Raw genomic sequence first — 24,609 nt, forward strand, 5'->3', positions numbered from 1 at the left:
AACTACTGGCTCAGCAACTATTGCTCTGTGTTTCAAAGGAGTAGTTAACTTGGAGGTTATCACCTGGTTAAATCGATTATGAGATTGTTCAAGGGAAAATCCTAAGGCTTGCATTTTATAACTAAAAGAAGATACAGGGAGGAAAGTTTGAACTCTTCTTGAACCTCATCCCTGGAGGTTATAGCTTCACTTGGATCCCAGCTTATAGCTGGAAGAGGCAGTTACGTTGGCTGAGTCCTGTGTAAATGGGGCCAACTCTTGGGTCTGATTATGTCTCCCTGGCCAGTCATATTAGCATCATGGGAGTTTCAGCGCAGACCAGTAAATAACATGGAGAAAATGTTAAGCAGAAACATAAGTTAAGCCAGTCAGGTTAGGCAGTCATGGGATAGGGACCTGTTAACCTAGAAGTCTCTCCTCTTTGGACTAGTTAACAACAGAGTTAAAGAATATTTGAAAGGTCTCAGAGATCATTTAGCCCAACCACTTTATCATCCAGAAATGTTGTCTAGACAGAGTAATTCCTTGCCCAAGACCATTCATCAAGCCAGTGCTGAGCAGAGAATAGAATCGTGGCCTTCAATGTAGCATGCCTTCGACTGACTTGACCGCCTTGACTGACAACCTCCCCCTTACTTTTGCAGGGAAAGATGGAACTGGAAGAAACGATTAAAGTATGGAAGCAGCGGACACATGTTATGAGGTTTTTCCATGAAACAGAAGCACCAAGGCCAAAGGATTTCCTGTCCAAGTTCTATGTTGGCCACGACCCATGAAGTGGAAAGGTGTATGTTGATATTTCATTATTTTAGAGCACAGATAAACTCATTATACCATGGTCACTTCATGATAGAATTCTGTTGGTGAACCAGTTTTCTGCAGTCTCATTTTTTGCCTGAACAAGTGGGGTCTTGGTATACACACCACCTGTTCTTTCCCTTTTCTTGAAGTGTGGTATTTGCTGTAAATTAAAATGGATTCTCTTTCTCAGAGCCTTGCATGTCGGTAAACAGGAAGGAATGAGGCCATCTGCTCAGAAACTGTCACACTGGCTATGAGGCTGGATGACTTCTTTAATTTAGTTGTTTCCACAGCTTCCACGATTAGACACCTTGGTTTTAGGGCACAGATTATCCAAAATTAACCAACTCTTGCTGTCAGAGAGGGATCAGAGCAGCACTAACAGGCACGGAAGTAGAGCTGACAAGATGGGCTAGTTTTCCCTGGTTCTAGAGAAAATGGATGCTCAGTGGCCTAGCCTCTCTATTTGCAACAAGCACTGGTCCTTAAAATGAAATTAACTTCCTTCCAGTTAGACACCCTGCTAGGGACACAGCTGTTCAGTGTACACAGAATAGAAATATTCCTACTGTTTTTGCAAACTCTGGTGTAGCTCTAAGTGATAGGAGAATAAATGTCAATTCAGGTTAAGGAACTGATCTCTGTTTGCTTTGGATGGTGGTCTTCCCTGTCCCTTCCCTGGGCAGTCCAGATGCTTGGGGAAAGGGGTTCAGGATCTATAGGTATGACCATCCTGAGTGTTCCCAAACCTTTCAGCACCCAGGATCCCTTTATTATCTTTTCACCTAAGGAACATGGGGAAAAAACTCAAACTGAGCATTTGTATTTTTTTTTTTTTTTTTGGAGACAGTCTCGCTCTGTTACCCTGGCTAGAGTGCTGTGGCGTCAGCCTAACTCACAGCAACCTCAAACTCCTGGGCTCAAGCAATCCTCCTGTCTCAGCCTCCTGAGTGCTAGGACTACAGGCACATGCTACCATGCCTGGCCAATTTTTTCTATATATTTTTAGTTGTCCAGCTAATTTCTTTCTATTTTTAGTAGAGAGGGGGTCTCGCTCTTGCTCAGGCTGGTCTCAAACTCCTGAGCTCAAAAGATCCACCTGCCTTGGCTTCTCAGAGTGCTAGGATTACAGGCATGAGCCACCACGCCCAGTCTCCACCTTTGCTCTTTTCTAAAATTCCTAATATAGTATCTTGGTGACCAGCTTTCTGGGGGAAAAACCCAAATTTATAGTGTTTGCCATTTTCCGTGGCATAAATACTCCCACTATGATTGATTTTTAGGCTGTCAAAGTGAAATCATTGAAGGCAGTTTGGGGAAGAGATGTGTATAATTGGCTGTCTGTGATACCTACTCCATGGACACTAAGTTATTTCTAGCGTGAATGATCCTTTCTGTTGTTAACATTTACCTATCAAGCTGGGATGCCAGTTCTCCTGTTAGATTTATGCTATTGCTTATGCCCTGGTTGGATCAGAAACCTTGTTTTCTTTGCAATGTGGCATGGTATTTCCCTCAGCAGGTGCTTTATTTTTTATTGCTGTCACTAAGTTCTGAGTGTAATCAAAGATTGAAGCTTTATTGTTGATTAATCAGGTCACTAAGTGCCCCTTATGGTTTTCTTGGTTGTGATAGTTCTATAGACCATCGCAGGAACGGGCAGCACAGTGCTCATTCTAACCCCTGAGCCTTGCTTATGCTGTCCCGCAGCCTGTTGTACCTCTCTTGCCATGTCTGTATTCCACCTACCACACAGGGCCCTGTTTTGCTTTCATCAACAGCAGATCCACTGAAGGCTGAATGTGCTAGGGGGTGGGAACACAAATGACTAAAACCCAATTTTCAGAGCATATCCATATGGTTCATGTGAAGTTCCAGGTCACTGAGTCTGTGCCACTATTTTAGGCGCTTACTTAATCAGGGATTGGTGAATATTTTGATTTTTTGCTTACATTCATAGTTGGATGTCCCTCCAATTGGAATTTAACACCTAGAGAACTGGAGCTACATATTAAACTTCTCTCTCCTTCCCCCAAGGAACCTAATAATGGTATTAAATAGTAACTACTTGTTGGACTGAAGCCTTTCCTAACCTGCACAAACCCTCAACTCCAACTTCATGTGGTACTTGTAGCCTAAGCCGTGTCATTTTACATTAATTTCAACCCTGTCACCTTTTGCTGATTGTTCCATGTAAAAATAATGCTAACATTTATTGAGAGCTTGTTCCACGTATGGCACTGTTGTAAGCATTTTGCATTATCTCATGGAATCCTCACAACAGCTCCGAAGTTCATGTGTTATTATCATCCTCATTTCACTGATAAATAAGTACACTCAGGCACAAGGAAGTTAACTTATACAGGATCATAGAGCTGATAAGTGACGGAGTGGGATTTGAACCCACGTTGTTCAGACTCTTGAAGTATGCTATTCTGCTTCTTCAAACGCAGTGGTCTTGTCTCTCCCAACAAAAGGTAAGCTCCTGGAGAGCAAACGCCATGTTTTCACACTTGCTCACATCCTGAAGCCCTGGCTTAGTGTTGGGCTCATGTTTGGTGAATAGCATGAATGGGCATCCTGTATGTATTCAATGGATGTCCTTGACTCTAGTTTTTAAAAACATGTTCTAACCTTATAATTGCTACCCTGAATCTTGTTTTTCTTTCTAGTGCATTTATTCCAGCTAGACATCACTGTGAAACAGGGACGGGATAAAGTCCGAGAAATGTTTATGAAGAATGCCCATGTCACAGACCCCAGAGTGGTTGATCTTCTGGTCATTAAGGTAACTGACCCTCCCTGACCAATTTAAAAGATCAGCCAACTTGTCTAGTGCTTCTCAGTCTTCCCAGCTGAATATTTTGTCTCCAAGTTTATTTATTTATTTATTTTTTATTTAAAGAAAATATTTTTCCAGTGGTCTAAGAAGCCAGCAGATTGTCTCCAAGTTTAAAAAGCAACTACTGGCTCAGCAACTATTGCTCTGTGTTTCAAAGGAGTAGTTAACTTGGAGGTTATCACCTGGTTAAATCGATTATGAGATTGTTCAAGGGAAAATCCTAAGGCTTGCATTTTATAACTAAAAGAAGATACAGGGAGGAAAGTTTGAACTCTTCTTGAACCTCATCCCTGGAGGTTATAGCTTCACTTGGATCCCAGCTTATAGCTGGAAGAGGCAGTTACGTTGGCTGAGTCCTGTGTAAATGGGGCCAACTCTTGGGTCTGATTATGTCTCCCTGGCCAGTCATATTAGCATCATGGGAGTTTCAGCGCAGACCAGTAAATAACATGGAGAAAATGTTAAGCAGAAACATAAGTTAAGCCAGTCAGGTTAGGCAGTCATGGGATAGGGACCTGTTAACCTAGAAGTCTCTCCTCTTTGGACTAGTTAACAACAGAGTTAAAGAATATTTGAAAGGTCTCAGAGATCATTTAGCCCAACCACTTTATCATCCAGAAATGTTGTCTAGACAGAGTAATTCCTTGCCCAAGACCATTCATCAAGCCAGTGCTGAGCAGAGAATAGAATCGTGGCCTTCAATGTAGCATGCCTTCGACTGACTTGACCGCCTTGACTGACAACCTCCCCCTTACTTTTGCAGGGAAAGATGGAACTGGAAGAAACGATTAAAGTATGGAAGCAGCGGACACATGTTATGAGGTTTTTCCATGAAACAGAAGCACCAAGGCCAAAGGATTTCCTGTCCAAGTTCTATGTTGGCCACGACCCATGAAGTGGAAAGGTGTATGTTGATATTTCATTATTTTAGAGCACAGATAAACTCATTATACCATGGTCACTTCATGATAGAATTCTGTTGGTGAACCAGTTTTCTGCAGTCTCATTTTTTGCCTGAACAAGTGGGGTCTTGGTATACACACCACCTGTTCTTTCCCTTTTCTTGAAGTGTGGTATTTGCTGTAAATTAAAATGGATTCTCTTTCTCAGAGCCTTGCATGTCGGTAAACAGGAAGGAATGAGGCCATCTGCTCAGAAACTGTCACACTGGCTATGAGGCTGGATGACTTCTTTAATTTAGTTGTTTCCACAGCTTCCACGATTAGACACCTTGGTTTTAGGGCACAGATTATCCAAAATTAACCAACTCTTGCTGTCAGAGAGGGATCAGAGCAGCACTAACAGGCACGGAAGTAGAGCTGACAAGATGGGCTAGTTTTCCCTGGTTCTAGAGAAAATGGATGCTCAGTGGCCTAGCCTCTCTATTTGCAACAAGCACTGGTCCTTAAAATGAAATTAACTTCCTTCCAGTTAGACACCCTGCTAGGGACACAGCTGTTCAGTGTACACAGAATAGAAATATTCCTACTGTTTTTGCAAACTCTGGTGTAGCTCTAAGTGATAGGAGAATAAATGTCAATTCAGGTTAAGGAACTGATCTCTGTTTGCTTTGGATGGTGGTCTTCCCTGTCCCTTCCCTGGGCAGTCCAGATGCTTGGGGAAAGGGGTTCAGGATCTATAGGTATGACCATCCTGAGTGTTCCCAAACCTTTCAGCACCCAGGATCCCTTTATTATCTTTTCACCTAAGGAACATGGGGAAAAAACTCAAACTGAGCATTTGTATTTTTTTTTTTTTTTTTGGAGACAGTCTCGCTCTGTTACCCTGGCTAGAGTGCTGTGGCGTCAGCCTAACTCACAGCAACCTCAAACTCCTGGGCTCAAGCGATCCTCCTACCTCAGCCTCCTGAGTAGCTGGGATTATAGGCGTGCACCACCACGCCCAGATAATTTTTTCTGTTTTTAGTAGAGATGGGGTATTGCTCTTGCTGAGGCTGGTCTCAAACTCCTGAGCTCAAGCGATCCTCCCACCTTGGCCTCCTAGAGTGCTAGGATTACAGTGTGAGCCACAGAGCCCGGCCTCAGTGTTTTCTCTATTCTTTTACTCAACAATAGTCACATAAGACTTTCTCCCCACACAGGAAGCAAGCAATCAATTCTGCAGCAGACACCAACTAGCTGTCCTTCAGTTCTGACACTGTCTACCTAGAGATAGCGTCAGTTCATGACTGCCCTCCTCTTTGAGATGCCAGTTGCAAGTTGGAGCCTCCAGAACTTCTGACCAGCTGGCTTCAAGTTGGGGTTCCCACAACCCCCTCTTTAGGTTCAATTCATTTACCAGATAGACCAGCTCACAGAACTCAGGGCAACACGTTTACCGGTTTCTTATAAAGGATGTCACAAAGGATACATCTGAAGAGATGCATAGGGCAAAGTATTGGGGAAGGGGCTTGGAGCTTCATGCCTTCCCTGGGTGCAACACCCTCCAAAAACCTCGTGTTCAGCTATCTAGAAGCTCTCTGAACCCTGTCTTTTTGTGCCTTTTATGGAGACTTCATTGGCTAGGCATGATAGAAACATGGACAGCCATGTAGAAATGTGATTGTACAAAAAGGGAAGATATAATAGTAATAGATTGAGTAGGGAAAAGCTTTTCTGTTCAGATTCTCCTTGGGCTCTTCGTGTGGTATTTCCTCCTCCCCTGTATGGGGCAGCGCCCCTTCTGAAATGGAGGTTTTATGACCTACAATCCGACAAGGTAGATCAGAGAATTTCTTTAGGGCCCGCTCTAAGACAAAGGTGGGGGAAGGTGAGAGTCTATTTTTGGTTTCTATGGCCTGCCCTGGGGAGTAAAAGGAGCAGGTGAAAGGAGGGCAGAAGGTCAGAGAGAGATGCCCTTTCCTGAGGCCTGATGTGCCTCTTAATGTGAGCGGGGAAACAACATTGTAACAAAAGACTGAAACAAGGGCTTTGGGAGTTATGAGCCAGGAACCGGGGATGAAAACCAACATATATATATTATAATATCACAGAACCCAAGTTTTGAAAGAATCATTCTAATAATGATAGTTAAGTAGTGTAAGTTAATAATCAAAGCTCCTCATTATGGGCACATGATAATAAGCCAGTATCGCTGAACACAAAAAAGCTTGAGGATTTAGTACTTTGTTAGGGAAAACAGTTTCTGTTGGGCTTTTGTAAATAATAAAACTAGGTCCCAGGTCCCCATAACAACCTTTGTGGATCCATAGGCACCTGGATATCCTGGGTTATGAATCAAAGGCGTATGTTTCTCTGATGAGGAAGGGACAGCAGAGACAATAAACTGCAGCAACTAGAGTGCGCTCGTACTGAGAAACTTCAGCTGTCATTCAGTCATACGTAGCTGATGTTTATTATGTTTATTCATATTCGGTAGCTTGTATTCCAGTGCTCAGTGGACAGCACATCTTGGGGAACCTCCCGGAGCCTGGGGATCTGGGCTATTGTCACGGACCATGCAGGAGGCTTCACTGGACTGGGGAGGCTGAGGGCTTTCCCTGAGCCCTTCTGCTGACAGGGAAGGAAGAGGCTGAGAGCATCACCATGCCTTAAGTTAGCACCTTCTCCATTCTGAACTTCCTCCAGGCCCTGGAAGAAAGGAAAGCAGCAGTGACCTGGGCAATACAGCAGTCCTCCATCCACATCCTGAAAGAGAATTCCACAGAGTAGTTTCACCAAACATGGCAGGAGAAAGGCAGCTTTGAGTATGTTTGATTATGGATTCACATATTAACAGGGCATTCACCACAGGCCTGGCACTGGGGGCCCAAAGGTATAAAAAAACATGTTCCCTGCCAGCAAACAGCTCATAGTCTAGTAGAATTTTGGTGTGTGTTTAAGCACATACTACAGAGTGTTTTAAGAGAGGTACTGGTCACTCAGAGGAAAGAGGGATGAAGGAAGACTTAAAACACATCAAGGCTGGGCGCGGTGGCTCGCAACTGTAATCCCAGCGCTCTGGGAGGCTGAGGTGGGAGGATCACTTGAAGCTAGGAATTCAAGACCAGCCTGAGCAACATAGCGAGACCCCGTCTCTACAAAAAATAAAAAAATTAGATGGGCATGATGGTGTACACCTATAGTCCTAGCTAGGCAGGAGGATCACTTGAGCCCAGGAATTCGAGGCTGCAGTAAGCTGCGATCGTGCCACTACGCTCCAGCCTGGGTAACAGTGCAAGACCCTGTCTCAAAAAAACATTGAAGAATGGGTGGAATTAAGACAAAGAGCACTGGGGAAGAGCCTTCCACATGGGAAGACAATGGTCTGGGTTGGGTAAGAAATGGTAAATATTACGGATAGTTATGTGGGTGGGAATATGGAAAATGAGACTGTGATAAGAGGTATGACCAGATTACGGCAAGCCTTTAATGCCAGACTAAGGAGTCAGGAGCATCCTTATCTGTGACAGTCATCTTGCCATTCAGCATATATTAGAGCACAGGAAGTCAACACAACATAGCTGAATGGGAAGAGGACTGGAACTTCTTGGGGGAGGGTCTGTGAGTAGCGTACGAACCAGGCTGTGATGTCCAGGTACAGGCTGTACTAGTGCAGAGCTTGGTAATTAAAGCTGACTGGGGAGGACTTGTAGTTTCTAAATTTCAATACGGAACTGTTCAAATGATGCTGTTGGCATATTAAATTGTCAAGAAGACATAGGATTGATTGAATGATACGTCAAGGGTAACTGAAAAGGCTGGCTAGGACCCCCAACTTAGTTGAAAGAGACTCCAGTGAATGTGTAAGTTACCCTCATCCAACACAGGGAAAAGGCAAAATAAAAACATTAGCCGCCAAGTGGGTCAATTCATTAAAGCCTCTGCCCTGAGTGTGTAAATGACTGCATCATAGGTCAGATGCTTCACCCTGCTTCCTGCTCCTGGTTCATCTAGGGGTAGAGCAAATCTTACCTGTTAGTCATCATCATCATCGTCCTCTGGGACAAAAATGTCATGTTCCTCAAGTAGAGCGGCAAAGTTCTTGCTGATGAGCGTCCCAACATAGAGAAAGGGGATCACAATGGAGAATACGCGGAGAAGGCCGAAGGACATCTGCAGAAGGTCAGAGTGGTGGCCGTGAGCTCCAGAGTCCACTTTGGCAGGACCATAGAAGGCCAGGCCCTCTCATGTGCATTCCCTCCTATGGACCCCAGACCCATCATAAACAACTTGATTTTAAAGCCCTTGGAAAAATTCAGAGCAAGAACAATAATTAGAAAAGCAGATATAGTAATTGTTATGGCCACCAAAGTGAATATTGAAAAGAAAACTATAAGGCACTCTAGACATCTCAAAGTTAGGGCACAACCTGCTAATTAATTGCAGATACCTACAGACAAGCAGGCGAGAAAGTAAGAGGTTTATGGTCAGCTCCACTTGAAGAAGACACTAAATACAAGAAAATGGATTACAGAAAGATGTACAGTTAAGGGATATTTTATACAGTTAATAGGTTCCCTGATGCCTAGGAAATTTGATTTCACCACATTAAATTTTACAAACAGGTGTTTGCAAGTGGGCATGTCTTTACACTGTGACTATTTACGTGGACTGGGGGAGTGTCAGTAAAATCTCATCAATATTTCCTCATATTTTCTTGGAGTTTACAAAAGAAAAGGTTTTCAGCTGTGCCTTTTTATAAGGCAGCTCTTTCCCAACATAAACCATGCACCTTCTTTTCTTGCTTGCTGTGAAACTGCCCTGCAGTCAATTCTGTGAGTTAGCACAGGCCAGACTAGCTTTAAAAGAAGTTTTTTAATTCCCACACAGCTCTGCAGTCAAAAAGCAAACTTTTGTTTGATATAAGGGACTGTTTCCATTTTCCTTAGAAAAAACCCAAGGGTATTGAAGGCACAGGACAGCATTCGGTGGTGGATAAAAATAGGACCTGGTGGGAGTTGTACCAACAAGCAACCTGGAAGCTGGGACCTAACTCAGCTGCTAGCCTTGGATATTGACTTCACGGCTCTGGCCCTGATTCTTCATTTGTGAAAACAGCGATTGTACTCATTTCCTCCACATCTCTCAGGACTGCATATCACATGAATTAAATACTAAGTGACAACTCATAAAAAAATAAGGTCCGTCCCACATACCCTTTATTTACAAAATTCTTTCACAATTCATTACTTCATCAACTCGATGAGGCAGAGCAGAGATTACATGACTTGTCTAAACTGCACGCACAAAGCTGAGTCTTCTGACTCCTGAGAAATAGGGCACCGCACCCCTTACGAGAAGCTACTGCAAGATGCCATCTTTCTCAGCTTTTGCCCCTATCTTCTGTCTCCAAGCACCCAGCTCAACACTGGATTCTCATCGACCATTTTCTCCCACCTGTCAAAATAAGCAACATTAGCGCAAAAATTTGTCCTTGGTCCGCCTTCCAGTCTAAGGCGATGGTGTGGTTGGCTTCTACTTCTGTCAATCAGCGTGGGCCCGCACTGCACTCCCCACAACAATTGGCCTCGGCCCCTTCACCCCGCCTCCAGGCAGACACTCACTTTCACCGGTTTGGGCAAAATGGCGCCGCTGCGCGTAGCGATGACTGACCGCGACGGCACTAGGCTCTGACCTGAGCCGCCGTCATTGCCACCTTTCCTCAAGCTTGGCCCGCTCCGGAGAGCCCAGAATCGGACGGGTACCAGTGGTAGCCAGCGAGCTGCTCCGGACACCATCTCCCAGCTCCGCCCCTCGCCCGGGCACCCGGACCCCACTGTCCGACGCCGGTGCCGTCCTCAGGAAGAATGTCGCCTCAAGCCTCGCGAGGCTTCTGGAGCACACGAGAAGCCCAGACCTCACACTTGCGCAGTGGCCCCAGTTCCTGCTGCGATGGGAAAGGCGTTTGTCACCGGCCCGACGTGGTGACGTCACGAGAACGAAGCCGACGCCCCAGTTCCCCGCAACTCCCAGGCTGCGGGGAGCGGGGCCGTGAGGCCCGAGGGGGCCGAGAAAGCGTTTTGTCATTGTTGGCGCCTGGGGGAGCAGGCTTAGGGGACTCTTGAAATAAACTTAAGGAACCGTTATGAGTAATAATAAAAGAACCTTTACTCAGTGTTACAATCGTATACAAAACACTAACAATAAAAAGATAAAAGCCGTAGCATCTGTGTATAAAATAAAGTGCAGTGGCTACGGGACTGGGAAAAAGGACGGAAGGAATGGGCCCTGGCCAGCATCTCAACCTGCTGGAGATAAGAGGCTCTGAGCCTCTGCCTGAGGCCTAGGTGGGCCTTGGTCGGTTTGCCCAAGGCCCTAATAAGGGAAAGAGAGGCTAGGACGGGACAGCTTTTATGTGTTTGGGAAGCGGGTGTCTCCAACCAGCCCCTGCCACCACACCCCTGAGGCATCAGGCTGGTCTGGCCTCTGGCCCTGTCTACGCAGAAAATAGAAAAAGATGTGGCACTCGACTGTAATCCCCGGGCTCTGGGAGGCCATGGTGGGAGGATCGCTTGAGCCCAGGAGTTCAAGACCAGCCTAGGCAACATAGTGAGACCCCCATCTCTATAAAAAAAAGAAAAAACAAGCCAGCCATGGTGGTAAGTGCTGTCTCAAACAAAAAAAAAGAGAGAGAGAAAGAAAAACAAAACACTTGGCAGGAATTTTGGCAAGTACACCCTGGATGACAAGCAGGACTGTGAAGAGTTCCGAGGTGGTCTCACTAGCAGATCTTCAGGAGCAGGAACACTTTTATGGGAGCCCAGCCAGTGGAGAAGAGTTTATCACAAAGTTCCGCGAATCCTGTGTCCAAGCTCCTAGAATGCCCAGGACTGAGAACCAAAGTAAGAAACTGGCTTTCCCCAGGAAGCCACACTGCCTTCCCACTTCTTTAACTTCTCACTTGGCAGCTCCAGGAGCTGGCTGCTGAGGACAGAGTACAGCAGGGGTTTCTGCTGACATATAAAAGCCACCAGACCCTCCTGGGGCAATACCCAGCACCATCTGTTGACAGGGCAGCCAGGGAGACAGGCTGGGGGCCCCAACACTTTCTGAGCAGAATAAATCCCTTTATTGGCTGCAGGCCCTCTCCTCCAAAGGGTCCTACCCAAACTGCAGGGTGGGGATCCCATGCCCAATCTTCCCACCCCTCTCAGGAAGAGCTGGGCCCCAGAAACCCCCATGAAACAATAAATCCACTTTCTCTGACAATGTCAGCCCCTCAAGCCAATACTACAGCTAACTTCTGGTATTAAAATGACACAAGACTCCCCACATTGGAAACGGTGCTATAGAATCTGGTGTGTGGGTCAAAGGTAGTGAGACCTGTGGCCATGCAACAGTTCCCACTTCTTCCGTTTCATTAACATCCCCTAAGAGAGGGGCAGTCCACGACAGTCAGGAGACCTGGGTCTTGCTCCGTGGCTCTGAGCAAGCCACCTTTCCTCTCTGTGTCTCAGAAAATAAAGAGGATGGTTGTGATGATTCCTCAGTCCCCTCCAGGTACAAGTTTGGATCTGGAACCTGGAGAATGCCTAAAAAGCAAGGAGAGAAACACTCCCCAAAAGCAAATTTGGAAATGAGTTAACATTTAACTTTTTCAGATTGGGCTGAAAAAACGCCGGCCCTGGTGTCCTGACCAGCAGGACAGGGGCAAAACTCAAAAGGCCCAGGCTCAGGGCCTAACCTGTTCCTCACATCCTGCCTGGCTCCCCCCGGGCCCTCTGCTGCCACCCCCGCCGCAGCTCCACAATTTCCTGGCCATACCAGTTGTGCAGGGTGGAGAAGCAAGAGGTCTCAGGGGACACGGGGCTCTGCCCCCTGCCTAGGAGGAGGCTGGCAGGGCCCTGCAACTCCCACTCAGCCAACCCTCGCCCTGACCTGCTGCCCCCTTCAACTAAAGCCATGGGGCTGCAGTCTCTGGGGAGGGAGTGGCCCTTCTCCAGGCCTGGAGACCAACAGTCAGGAGCCTGGGGCTTACAGCGGCTGGAAATGGCCTTCCAGGATGAGTGGCGATGCAAGGCTAGGCTCTGGCGGGCGTCCTGCAACTGGCTCTCCAGCTCTCGTACCACCAGGCGCATGTAGCCAAAGCTTGCCCGGGACAGCGCCTTTACCCAAGCCTCCTGGGCCGCTGGTCCATCTGCTGCCAGCAGGTGTGGGCGCACTCCAGGGGCATCGAAGCAGATGGCGAAGGCAAACTCCTCGGGTGCTGGGGCTTCAGCCAGCTCCACTGTGCAGCCCTCCAGCACCACCAGGCTCAGCGGGGCCCGGCCCTCGCGACTCTCGAAGGAGAACAGCAGGTTGCCCTTGAGAACAAACCAGCATCTTCGGCCAGTGCCACTGGGGGTAGGTGGGGTCCCTGGGCCCCCCCAAGTACGCAGGAAGCCTGTGTGGTCTGCTGGGGAGTCGCTCAGCGCATAGTGGGCCACACTCCTCTCGTTCAACTTCATGGCTCCCACAAGAACTGTGAGGCGAGAAAGACGACATGGGATTAGAGAGGGAGGTGGCCCCTGTGGGAAAGAACATTGGATTTGGAGGAGACCTGGCCCCAGCCCCGTGGCCCCTACTCACTTGCTGTGTCCCTGAGGCTCTTAGTGTCTTCATCTGTGAAAATGGCTGGTCTTTCCTTCCTTTTCTCTCAAAGGGACATTGTGAGGATCATGCAAAAAACTGGACATCAGAGGACACAGAGAAAAGACAATGTGATTGTATCACACCAGGAGGTATGGCAGGACCTTGACAGAGCTTTCTAAAATTCAAAGAAATAGGCCCCAGCTGAGCTGAAATGGACCCCAAGCACATAGAAAACACTGTGCTTAAATTATCCCCTAACCTGGGGGCTTCTGAGCTCCAACTCTGAGGCCAAATCTCCAGGGTTTCCATGACCCACCTGGGCCTCTACTGGCCTCTCATTTGTGTACAGCACAGTTGAATCTTGTCGACCTAAAGGCAGAAGCTGAGGCACAAAATATAACTTTAAAGAGTTTGCTTGAGTCAAAGTGAGGACAGCTGCCCAGGACACACTTCCAAGTTGCTTTAGGGAGGGTTCCGTTAGGCCTTTGTTACAAGCAGGTTCTTTGTTTTGTTTTGTTTTATTAGACAAAGGGTCTCGCTCTGTTACTTGAGCTAGAGTGCAGTGGCGTCATCACAGCTCACAGCAACCTCCAACTCCTGGGCTCCAGGGATTCTCCTGCCTCAGCCTCCTGAGTAGGTGGGACTACAGGTGAGCACCACCACACTTGGCTGATCTTTCTATTTTTTGTAGAGATGAGGTTTCACTCTTGCTCAGGCTGGTCTTGAACTCCTAGCCTCAAGCAGTCCTCCACCTCGGCCTCCCAAAGTGCTAGGATTATAGGCGTGAGCCACCACATCCTACAAGCAGGTTTTGAAAGGCAAAAAGGGACAAGGAGGCCGGCGTGGTGGCTCACACCTATAATCCTAGCTCTCTGGGAGGCCGAGGCGGGTGGATTGTTTGAGCTCAGGAGTTCGAAACCAGCCTGAGCAAGAGCGAGACCCCGTCTCTACTAAAAATAGAAAGAAATTAATTGGACAACTAAACACTATATAGAAAAAATTAGCCGGGCATGGTGGCACATGCCTGTAGTCCCAGCTACTCGGGAGGCTGAGGCAGAAGGATCGCTTGAGCCCAGGAGTTTGAGGTTGCTGTGAGCTAGGCTGATGCCACAGCACTCTAGCCCGGGCGACACAGTGAGACTCTGTCTCAAAAAAAAAAAAAGGTAATTATTTAGCTCAAGAGGAGAGTAAGACTTGACTGCTGTCTTATTTCAGTGTCTCTCTGGGCCTAATAATTCAAAGAGGCTCTGATTCCTCAGACAAAAAGTTTCTTTTCTTTCTCAATCTGCAGCCTTCAGGGCCAGATCAGGGCCAGGCAGGGCAGGCCTGCCTTACGAGGGCTCGGATGAGCACCCACTCTGCAAACAAGAGTGTGGCGCACACACAGGGTATGGCTGAGAAGGACCAACCACAATCACTGAATGTAGATGCCCCAGGGATCATAAATGGCACCTAATGCAACTGTCCGCCTAACTCATGGCAAACTAAGGCCCAGAGCAGTGAAGGGGAACTGCCAAGGTCACACTGGCCAGTGAGAAGCAGAGCTTGGTCTCCCAATTCCCTCACACCTTCTGGGGGAAGTCTTGGCCGTGACCCACTTACCATCAGGGCCCATGGGGGAGGACAGAGAACTTCTATCTGGCCACACAGCTTAGCCCTTAGACCACGGGGTTCCAGGGAGCCTGCAAAACAATTCTCAAACCCAGTCAACCCATCCTAACGAATGAGAACTCCTCCTCCTCCTCCTCTGGGGTCCAGTGAAACCACCACCTCCACAGGAAGCCTTCTTTGATTCCTGATAATCTCCCCACCCATCTACCCAGGCCAGGCACCTATAAGCATCTGAAGGGGCCGGGTGCCCTTGTCTTGACCATTACACTCCAGACCTCAGATCCCTGTCGCTGAGGCTAGATCAGAGATGCCCTCGCAGCTTCCAGCTTTTCCCTTCTAGCACTTGCCAGGGTTTCTTTCTGGGCTTTAATTGAAGTGGCCTAATCCAAGAGGCCTTTCCTGATCACCAATTCTGAAGCGGCTCTGCCCACCAAGGTGGCCTGACCTAAGGTCGCCTGCCCAGCAGTCCTCTCTCTTCTGGTTTTGTTTCCTTCATGCCATGATGATGCTGTTTGTGTTTCCAGCCCCGGAATGTCTAGGGTGAGACTTGCCCCCAGGGTAACCCCCTATATCCCAGCACTGCGCAGGGCTCAGAGAGGCCCTCGGGAAGTAGCTGTGTCCCCTGCCTTCCTGAAGCCTACATGAGGGGGGGGGGGCGGACCCTGTAGGCAAACAAAATAAACAAATAACAAATTAGTGAAATGACAGACGATGTAAGGGCGGTCGTGATGAGGGCTGCGGAGAGAAGCAGCCCGGGCCCGGGGATGGGAGGGGTAGCCCGGGAAGCGGGAGGCGATCACAGACGTTTGCCCGACGAGTTGCCTCACTGCTCGTCCTGGGCCCGGCGCTGGGGCACTGGGGCGGGGCGCTCCCTGCTCCCCCCGGCAGCGGTGCCAGGCTCTCCCGCCCGCGCACGCGTCTTCCCGGATTCTTTTGTCGGAAGAGAGGCGGGCTGGCGGCGTGGGACCGCCCGGCTAGCAGAGGGCCCCCACCCGGCTGCCGCCCTGAAACAGGGGTCACCTCAGCCAGGATCTCCCCGGCGCGCTGCAGAGCCAGGGTGCGGGCTGCCGCCCGGGTTTCCCCATCCGCGCGGCCGGGCTCTTCCCGCCACGTCCCCGCGGCCACGCCTTCCCCGGAGCCCGCCGGGCCCCTCTCACCTCCCGCCGCCGATGGCGCTGAAGCCCAGGAGGGCAGCCCGCGGGGTGGGCTGCGGCCGCGCCCCCGGCGATCCCGGCTGCAGACCCGGCGCCTCCGCCCGCGCCGCCGACGTGGCCGCGGGAGCCTGGAGACCCCGCCCGGGAGCTCGGGTTACCGCCCCCGCCCTTCCCCGCCCAGTACTCACTGGGCCCGTCGGATCCGCGAAGCCGCCCCTGCATCCACAAGGGAGGGAAACTGAGGCCCAAGAGGGCAGTGACCTGCCCGAACCACAGAGCTGGTCGGTGCGGGTCGGCCTCCAACTCAGAGACCCACCTCAGGCTGTTCGCTGGCCTTATCCCAGCCCGCCGCCAGGAGAACTCAGAGTCCTTCCTTCTCTTTGCCCTCTGGTCCCCCTCTCCCCACCCGGCCCACTTCTCCCCCAGAGCCAAGCCAGGCACAGCCTCGCTCTGGGCGCCTCCCAAGGGCGGGCTCCTACACAGCCCGCGAGGCCCCGCTGAGCTTTCCTAGCCGCTCGACCGCGCCCCTGTGGTCAGCCGATCTTTGCCTCTGGGAATTATCCATTTCTGCTTCTGCCGCCCGCCCTAAAACCCACCCACAGCCTCCAGGCTCTGCTCGGAGTCGGTCCACGGGTAGGCCTGCGGCGAAGGTTGCAGGAATGAGCAACCAAATGCAAGAGGCTGTAGTTTCCCGAAGGCTCTGGAAGCCCGGGGTGAGCTCAAACATCTGCCCATGAAATTGTGGGTTCCCACCTCAGAGCCTTTGCCCTTGCAGTTCCTGCAGCCTAGGGCGCCCTTCCTTCTCACCCTCAGCCCCGGCTCTGCTCCTCAGGGCTCCTTGCATCATTTGAGTCTCAGCTCAGACGTCCCCTCCCTGACAATGCAATGCACAGCAGGCGCCCCTCCATCTCTGCCACATCCGCGGGCTGTATGTTCATTTCCATCAAACGCACCACTACAGTAAACTCTGCACTCAGGCTTTTACTTCCTGTTTATTGTCTGTCTCCCACCCCCCAAATTTCATTCAATTAATGGTATAAACCATAATAAATGTTTTGGAAGATAATAAGTGGCGTGGAAAAAATAGAGCATGGTGAGAGAGATTGGGAATTGTAGGGGTGGGGAAGTTGCAATTTTAAATAGAATGGTCAGAGTAGGCCTCACTGAGAAGGTGACATTGGCCAATGCTTGAAGGAAAGGAGGGAGCCAGCCACATCAATGCCTGGAGGAAGAGCATTCCAGGCAGAGGGAGCAGCCAGTGCAATGGCCCTGAGGCCCACTGTGTTTGAGGACCTGCAAGGCCAGTGTGGCGGGGAGGCAGTCCGAGATGGGGGCAGAAGGGGTGGGATGTGGCTCTGTAAATGTGTGGCCTGTCACTCCACATTCGGGTGAGCAGCCCTCCCAGGGTTGTGAGTGAGAGGTGACCTGAGCTCTGTTCCCAGGCCCACCGCGGCTGCTGTGGACAGAGGGGACATCAGAGGAAGCAGGAGCGAGGAGGCTGCTGCATGAGACGAGGGCAGCGAGGGAGCGGCGGCCTGACCTGGAGTGGGGTGTGAAGGCAGCAAGGCGCGGGATCTGCGCAGGGATTGGCTGGGGGCTGAGGGGGAGAGGAGGACTCCAGGGTTTGGGCTCCAGCACCTGCAAGGAGAGTGGCCACGACCTGGGAAATGGAAGGCGGCAGGTGTTCACTTTGGGGCCCGTGATGTTTGAGATGCCCAGTGGTCACCCTCGTGGAGGTGCTGTTGGGGCACAGAAAAACGACACCCCAAAGTATGGCACTTTGGCGTGCTGAGAACTTTCAACCGAAGGACACGGGAAGGGCCTCAGAAGCAAAGTCTCTCTCCGTCCTTTTCCGCCCTTCTCTCTCCATAGAAACTAGAATTCCTCTTCCTCAAGGTGGGTCGCGGAAACTAGAAATGTTCCTCGAACCTCCCCTCACCTTCACCTGTAGGAATTGGCCCCCTGGTCTCCCCTGTCTGTCGACAGGGCATAAGTCATTTGTCATTTGGAAGAGGCGCTGCCCACTCCAGGAGGAAGGATCAGGACAGACCCGGCTGGGCTTCCCCATGCAGTCTATTACCACTAGACCCTTCCCTTTCGTCTAGTCACATTTCTATATGGCTGTTCTTTTTTCATCGAACCTAACCATACAAATACAGTTTTCCCTGAGTCTTTGGGTCTTCATTTCTGAAGGCTCCCATGTCATGTAAAACTCGGACTCAATAAACCTGTTTGCTGTTCTCCTGTCTTTTGTTATAGGAGTGTCTGCTGTGACCCTCGTGATGGATGAGGAAAAACAGTGATATTTTCCTTTCAGCCCCTAAGTGCCCAGAAGAGTGTGTGGCAGCTGGTAGCTTCTCAATAAATGCTTGATGGATGAATGAGGCACGGAGTATGCAGAGTGCCTGCGGGAGCAGTCGCTTGAGTGTCGGGTGTGGGAGGAGAGCCTCCTGACTCTTCCACAGCTGTGTCCCCCGCCTGGTTTGCTTTCTGCCGCCCTCCTCCTCCGAGCGTCTATCATCTTCCCTGCAGCTGACCAGGGGCCTGGCTTCAGGACGTGCCCTCGTTCCCTGTCACAAAGCCGAGGCAGGCAGTCACTGCACAGCTAGTTACTGAGCGCCTGCGGCGCGCTGGGCGCTGTCCTCGCCCTCACGACCCCCACGGAGGTGAAAGGACCAGCCTCGAGCGGTCCGGGCCACCCACAGCCGGGCCCTCCTCGCCTGCCCGGCCCGTGCCAGCCTCGGGAGCGCGCAGCACGGGGGCGGGGCTTAGGGAGGCTCGGAGGGGCGGGCGTTGGACGTCCGGGGCCGGCAGAGGGCGGGGCGCACGTTGCTAGGGGAATTCTGATAGGTTGCGCCCCAGAACGCGGCGGGCCTACCCCGTGACCGCGGCGGCGGGCGGCGCGGGAGGTCGGAGCGCGCAGCGGGTCCCAGCGCGTCGCCAGGGTGGGTCCGGCGGGCTGCGACTCCGCCGTTTTGGGGGGCCGGGGCGGGAACCCGGACGGCAGTCCGGAGTCTGATTCCGGCCCCGCGCCCGTTCTTCCTGGGCGTCCTCGAGCCCGTCGCTGCCCCGGCCCGGCAGAGGGCCGCCTTAGGCTCTTGGGACGCCAGCGCTGCGGAGAGGGTGAGGTCTGACGTCCAGGACGCCTCGTTGAGTGTTTCTGAGGGAAGAAACAAGCGCCGGGAAGTGATGCCTGACGATGGGTTGGGGTAGTAAGGGCGACTCGGGGACCGAGTGTGGGATCCACGCCGAAGGTGAGGGCGGCAGGGCTAGCCAGGCAGTGTGCCCCAGTGTTTTTCTAACGTTTCTTAGCTTCCAGAGCCCAGCACAGAAAGCTGCTAGGAGCAGAGCAGACCTGGGCTGATCCTCAGACGCTGAGTCCGGAGCAATGTTGCTGAAGACAGGTACCGACACTAGCAGCGGCGGCTGTGGGAGGATAGGGGTGAGGGCTACATGGAGGAAGTTCCAGCCCTGTGGTGTCTGGCCCTTCTTCCCCGATGTGGGTTTGTGGGGAGATGAGTTCCTTTATCTTATTCTTGGAGCTGGGCCGCTCCACACTCAGGAATCAGTTCCCTTTCCAAAGAGGCCTCTTCCTTTGTCGACCCCTCTGCCCCCAGTGCAGAGGCCCTATCCTATGTGGTCGCAGCATGTGCTGAGAACAGACCTGTAAAGTCCCTACAGTAACTTCATCTTGCAGATAAGGAAACGGAGGCCTGGGAGGAAAAAGGCTCACCTACGAAAGCTGGTTGGGTGCAGGTCCAACCTGGCTGACCTCTGAAGCCCTCTGAGCCCCCTGAAGGGCCTGTGGTGGAGAGCACCTGGCCCCGGGCTCGGGAGACCTGGAGTCTGGCCACAATGTGCAGACGGTCCCCCACCTACAGATTCACTTTACCATGGCTCGAAAGGGACACCCATTCAGTAGAAACTGTCTTTCAAGTACCCATACAACCATTGTTTCAATTTTAGTACGTTCAATAGATTACATGAGCTAGTCAACACTTTATCATAAAACAGGCTTTGTGTTAGATGATTTTTGCCCAACTGTAGGCTAATGTAGGTGTTCTCAGTATGTTTAAGGCTAGGCCAAGCTGTGATGTTCAGTAGGTTAGGTATATTAAATGCATTTTGGCTTGTGATATTTTCAACTTACAATGGGTTTATCTGGATGTAACGCCACGGTAAGTCTAGGAGCATCTGTACTGTTAAGTTCTGTGTATGCGGTGGGAAGAACTGATCAGGGGCACAGGAAGGATATAACTTCAGGTGTTAGATTTGCTAATTCCAGCACTGCTGCGACAACAGCAAGTGGGAAGCCAGACCTCAAACAGGTTGCGTTGCCCCAGACACCATCCTCCCACATACTGCTCTGCAGGAGCAAGCTGTTGCAGGGAGAGCCATTTCTATCCTCATCCCAGGAGTTGGGTTCCTCTAATATGCAGACAGGCAGCCTCTGCAGGGCTGAGCAGCATGTGGATGGGGTGGGATAAAGGCCCCGGGCTGTGGGAGCTGCTCACAGTCACACACCCACGCCCCCCAGCACTCTTGCTGGTGCTAGTGGCCCAAGTGCTGATGCTGGACAACGGGCTCCTGCGGACGCCACCCATGGGCTGGCTGGCCTGGGAACGCTTCCGCTGCAACACGAACTGTGATGAGGACCCAAAGAACTGCATCAGGTGAGTAAGGTCTGCACCCACTGACAAGCCCTGCCCAGGGCCCTGCAGAGTGGGGCAGGAAGTAGAGGGTCAGCTAGGAAAGAGGACAAGATCAGAGGCCCCATCCCAGAGATTGTAGCCAGAAGTGACTTGGGACATCTGACATGTATCTTTATCACCTATATGGGGCCTCTGTGGGGACTGTCAGGCCCCAGGCAGATCACAAGGCAGGGACCTTTTATGGACCCAGCCTCTGAGGTAACTGTTAAAAGGTCAGGCCAGAGCCAGACATGGTGCCTATAATCCCAGCTAGTGAGGAGGAGGCTGAGGTAGGAGGATTGCTTGAGGCCAGGAGCTCAAGACCAGCCTGGGCAACATAGTGAGACCCATCACTTAAAAAAAAAAAAAAGGCTGTGTCCCTTATGCTACTCCTGACCCAGTCCTGCCCCTCGGCCTGAGGGCCAGACCACTCCTTTTATCCCAGCTTGCTTATGGCTCATGATGCAATCCCTGGTGGCCATTTGCACTTGTAACCTGGCGTAGTCCTCGGCAAGGTCATGGTTTTTATAGCCCAGGTACACTCAGAGCTGTAGGTGAGGGCCAGGCTAGGCCACTGAGCTGCCCGTCCCTGCCCCTTGCTAGTGAGCGGCTCTTCATGGAGATGGCTGACCGGCTGGCGCAGGATGGATGGCGAGACCTGGGCTACGTATATCTTAACATCGATGACTGCTGGATTGGCGGGCGCGATGCCAGTGGCCGCCTGGTGCCTGATCCCAAGCGCTTCCCTCATGGCATTGCCTTCCTGGCTGACTATGTGAGCCCCAGCCCAGCCCTCGGCCTGAGGGCCAGACCCCCCCTTTCATGCTACCCTGCTTAGGACTCATTTACACAATCCCTGTGTGAGATGTCACAGTCTGATGGAGGAAACAGACAAACAAACACCTACTTTTGGCCCATTGTGGTCGGTGAGAGCCTGAAAAACATTTTATTCAGCCTGAGATTCCAGGAAAGTTCTCTGGAGGAGGCAATTCTTGAGCTGATCTCAGAGAGATAGCAGAGAGGATGGCAGAAGCAAAGGCCTAGGGGCAAGAAACAGGCTCTGGGAGATGTGTCCGTTGGAGGGAGGGGAGGGCCATAGCTGGCAGATGCCAAGCCAGCAAGCTGGGACCCTCTCCTTTGGCTGGTGGGAGCCACTGAAGGTTTTACTGGGCCCTGGTCAGAGGTGCCTGTGAGGAGGCTCCCTGAGGGTCCTGCCTGAGCCCACTGTGCTCTTACCCCGCACAGGCTCACTCCCTGGGCCTGAAGCTGGGCATCTACGAGGACATGGGCAACCTGACCTGCATGGGTTACCCGGGCACCACACTGGACAAGGTGGTCCAGGATGCTCAGACCTTTGCTGAGTGGAATGTGGACATGCTGAAGCTGGACGGCTGCTTCTCGACCCCCGATGAACGGGCCAAGGGTGAGCTCCTTGGCTGGCTGGGGTTGGTCAGGTAGACAGCAAGGGGTGGCCATGAAAGGCCCACCAGCGCCTGCCTGGCTGAGCTAGGTTTCCTGTGCAGCCCCTGGGGGGGAGTGTATTTCCCAATCCCCTTCACCTAGGGGCTGGGGAAATTGTGACTCCCTGGCTCCCTTAATAATGGGGTGGCACTGTGGCCCACCCAGGAAGTGTTTGAGGCTCTGGGTACACGGGGAGGCACCTACTCTTTGGAGCCTCAGTTTCCTCGCATTTGGTGGGGAAAGGTTTGGGCTGAGGCCCCAGAGTGCCTCCTATACCTCCTCAGTCCTGAGAAGAGGGGCTGGGCTTTCCCCAGGGTACCCCAAGATGGCTGCTGCCCTGAATGCCACCGGTCGCCCCATCGCCTTCTCCTGCAGCTGGCCAGCCTATGAAGGGGGCCTGCCCCCCAGGGTAAGTCATTCTGCGCCCTTCGTAACAGTGCGGCCCGCACCCAGGCCTCCTTGCCTCCTGCGTGCCAGGCCTCAGGAGGTGGCCTTCCAGATCCAGATCTGGCCATAGCTGCCCACATGCTGATTTGTAGGTGTTTAGAGAGAGGACCATAAGTACCCGCCAAAAAAGGGGGCTGGCTCAGCCAGCCCAGGGTCTTAGAGAAGGGGAGGTCCCTGTCAGGTGAGCTGAGAGAGCTAGCGTCCAAGACAGGAGAGCCACAAGTGTAGCACACAGCGCCCAGCAAGGGGTCAGATACACCACGTGGGCTGGGGAGGCCAGGCAGGTGGGCTCCTCACCAGGGGCCCCTCGGCACATTTGATGCTAGAGAGGTTGGGCTCAGACCTCCGGACCTGAGGGAGAAGGCTGGCAGGTGGTGGGACTCTCACTGAGAAAACCCGGGAGGCGGGCTTGCCGTGGGGAGGGTCGTGGGTACACCAGCCTGGGCCCACACCGCTGGTTTGACCCTGGCCGGCAGGAGAGGGCAGGTAGGCTCCTGGCACCAGCATGCACAGAGGGAGGCCAGCGCCACCCCCACGGAGGCCTTCCTCGTCCCAAACATGCTGGAAGAGCCTGTCCTTTCCTGCCCTCGGAGTCTGGTGCTCAGCCTCCTGAGCCTGTGTGGGCCTCTGGGTGGCAAGGTGCAGTTCTGGTGCTGGACTCTGCCTTCCCCAACACGCAGGTGAACTACAGTCTGCTGGCAGAAATCTGCAACCTCTGGCGTAACTACGACGATATCCAGGACTCCTGGGGTAGTGTGCTCTCCATCTTGGATTGGTTTGTGCAGCACCAGGACATACTGCAGCCGGTGGCTGGCCCAGGGCACTGGAACGACCCAGACATGGTACCAGCATGGAAGGGGATGTCCCTAAGCCCACTGTCCGTGACAGCTCTGCTCCCCACTGCCTTGTGCTCTCTTCCTCCCTGGATGCTCACTGCCAGGTTCTAGGTCAGCGTTTCTGAAATGTGTCCCTGAACTGGTTACGGTGGACCCACCTTGGAAGCTTGTTTAGGATTCTGTTTCCAGGGCCCCACCCCCGACCTGTTGCCTCAGAATGTTCAGGGGAGGGACTGGGAATGCCCATTGTGAACGTCTCCCCGGGCAATTCTGACATTCCTTACCGTTTGAGAACTTGTCTGCGGTGAAATGTTATTCCTCTGCAGGGCGAAGATCATCACTGTTCCAGGCTCTTTTGCCATTTCCCAGTGCCTGGACTGCCCCTCCCCATCTGCCTCTGACCCCTCTCTCAGTGCTCTGTACCCATTGTCCTGCGGAGTCTGCTCAGCCCTGCCCCACCCTCCACAGGCACAACTGGCTCTCAGTCCTGTTTCTAGCCCTTCTGTCCTTCTGTCCTATCTCAGTCATAGCCCTGGTGACTTTCTTTTTTTTTGAGTCTTAAACTTTGTCCCCTGGGTAGAGTGCAGTGGCATTGTCGTAGCTCACTGTAGCCTCAAACTCCTGGCCTCAAGGATCCTCCTGCCTCAGCCTCCCGAGTAGCTGGGACTACAGGCATGGGTCACAAAGCCTGGATAATTTTTCTATTTTTAGTAGAAACGGGGTCTCACTGTTGCTCAGGCTGGTCTCGAACTCCTGAGCTCCTGCCTTGGCCTCCCAGAGTGCTAGGATTACAGGCATGAGGCACTGCACCTGGCCTTTTTTTCTCTTTCGCAATTTATCTTATAGCTTTATAGTTATCTCTTCATTTAGTCAACAAACAGTTACTATGTATGATTATAAGAATTACAAATACCAAATTGGTGGAGGGGCAGCCTGGACGAGCAGCAGTTGGCCTGGTTAGGAGTTTTAGCTCCAGCTCTGCCACTTACCGTGGGCAAGTTGCTTAATTTTTTCTGTGCCTCCGTTTTGGCAACTGGAAAGTGAGAAGAATGATAGTAGCTACCTTATATAGGGTTTGAGGGTTAAATGAAATAACTTTCAAATGCTTGGCACAGTATCAGGCATATACATAGTACTTAAATTGTTGTCACTAAGTGCTCAACCATGTTGCCTTAGCAATAATTGTGTCCTGACTGTGGATTGGTTGCCTTGGGGTCAGGAGTCCCCCTTGGTCCATTCAGCTGTGGCTAGGAC

General features: G+C 51.6%; 4 protein-coding genes across 8 annotated transcripts in view; 2 read left to right on the forward strand and 2 right to left on the reverse strand.

Annotated features, from left to right (window-relative positions):
• NDUFA6 (NADH dehydrogenase (ubiquinone) 1 alpha subcomplex, 6, 14kDa) overlaps window positions 1–4,604 on the forward strand; it is a 9,182-nt gene extending 4,578 nt beyond the window's left edge. The window contains exons 2-3 of the mRNA XM_012638127.1: window positions 3,474–3,589; window positions 4,407–4,604. Coding sequence (XP_012493581.1) covers window positions 3,474–3,589; window positions 4,407–4,538 — 248 coding nt within the window. The 3' untranslated portion in view covers window positions 4,539–4,604. The remainder of the gene's footprint in view (window positions 1–3,473; window positions 3,590–4,406) is intronic.
• A 2,385-nt stretch (window positions 4,605–6,989) lies between these two features.
• SMDT1 (single-pass membrane protein with aspartate-rich tail 1) lies at window positions 6,990–10,426 on the reverse strand. 2 transcript variants are annotated; one of them, XM_012638128.1, is made up of 3 exons: window positions 10,149–10,426; window positions 8,557–8,697; window positions 6,990–7,233 (listed from the first exon to the last, which is right to left on the reverse strand). In XM_012638128.1, the coding sequence occupies exons 1-2, from the start codon at window positions 10,320–10,322 to the stop codon at window positions 8,560–8,562; spliced, it is 312 nt and encodes a 103-aa protein (XP_012493582.1). In that variant the 5' UTR covers window positions 10,323–10,426; the 3' UTR covers window positions 6,990–7,233; window positions 8,557–8,559. The 2 variants fall into 2 exon arrangements, with proteins under 2 accessions (XP_012493582.1, XP_012493583.1); XM_012638129.1 differs by lacking the exon at window positions 6,990–7,233 and adding an exon at window positions 7,234–7,290.
• An 830-nt stretch (window positions 10,427–11,256) lies between these two features.
• FAM109B (family with sequence similarity 109, member B) lies at window positions 11,257–14,796 on the reverse strand. 2 transcript variants are annotated; one of them, XM_012638131.1, is made up of 2 exons: window positions 14,758–14,796; window positions 11,257–13,045 (listed from the first exon to the last, which is right to left on the reverse strand). In XM_012638131.1, exons 1-2 carry the CDS (start codon window positions 14,768–14,770, stop codon window positions 12,276–12,278), a joined length of 783 nt encoding a protein of 260 aa, XP_012493585.1. In that variant the 5' UTR covers window positions 14,771–14,796; the 3' UTR covers window positions 11,257–12,275. The 2 variants fall into 2 exon arrangements, with proteins under 2 accessions (XP_012493585.1, XP_012493586.1); XM_012638132.1 differs by lacking the exon at window positions 14,758–14,796 and adding an exon at window positions 13,153–13,192.
• A 4,016-nt stretch (window positions 14,797–18,812) lies between these two features.
• Window positions 18,813–24,609, forward strand: part of NAGA (N-acetylgalactosaminidase, alpha-) — a 9,435-nt gene continuing 3,638 nt past the window's right edge. For 2 of the 3 annotated variants that reach the window (XM_012638133.1, XM_012638135.1), the window contains exons 1-7: window positions 18,824–19,043; window positions 19,233–19,324; window positions 20,458–20,593; window positions 21,215–21,386; window positions 21,857–22,034; window positions 22,387–22,481; window positions 23,200–23,361. In XM_012638133.1, the coding sequence (XP_012493587.1) occupies window positions 19,309–19,324; window positions 20,458–20,593; window positions 21,215–21,386; window positions 21,857–22,034; window positions 22,387–22,481; window positions 23,200–23,361 (759 nt within the window). In that variant the 5' untranslated portion in view covers window positions 18,824–19,043; window positions 19,233–19,308. Of the gene's footprint in view, window positions 19,044–19,232; window positions 19,325–20,457; window positions 20,594–21,214; window positions 21,387–21,856; window positions 22,035–22,386; window positions 22,482–23,199; window positions 23,362–24,609 lie in introns of all 3 variants that reach the window. The other variant, XM_012638134.1, reaches the window with a different exon arrangement.

Source organism: Propithecus coquereli, unplaced genomic scaffold, assembly GCF_000956105.1.
Source record: "Propithecus coquereli isolate 6110/MARCELLA unplaced genomic scaffold, Pcoq_1.0 Scaffold126, whole genome shotgun sequence".
NCBI classification, from domain to species: domain Eukaryota; kingdom Metazoa; phylum Chordata; class Mammalia; order Primates; family Indriidae; genus Propithecus; species Propithecus coquereli.

Excerpts from the sequence above, each read along its gene's own strand:
- SMDT1 (XM_012638128.1), bottom strand. The coding sequence starts at position 10,322 with ATGGTGTCCGGAGCAGCTCGCTGGCTACCACTGGTACCCGTCCGATTC. Across the intron at positions 8,698-10,148 it reads TTTTGCCCAAACCGGTGAAA|ATGTCCTTCGGCCTTCTCCG; the intron begins GTGAGTGTCTGC and ends GACCTTCTGCAG.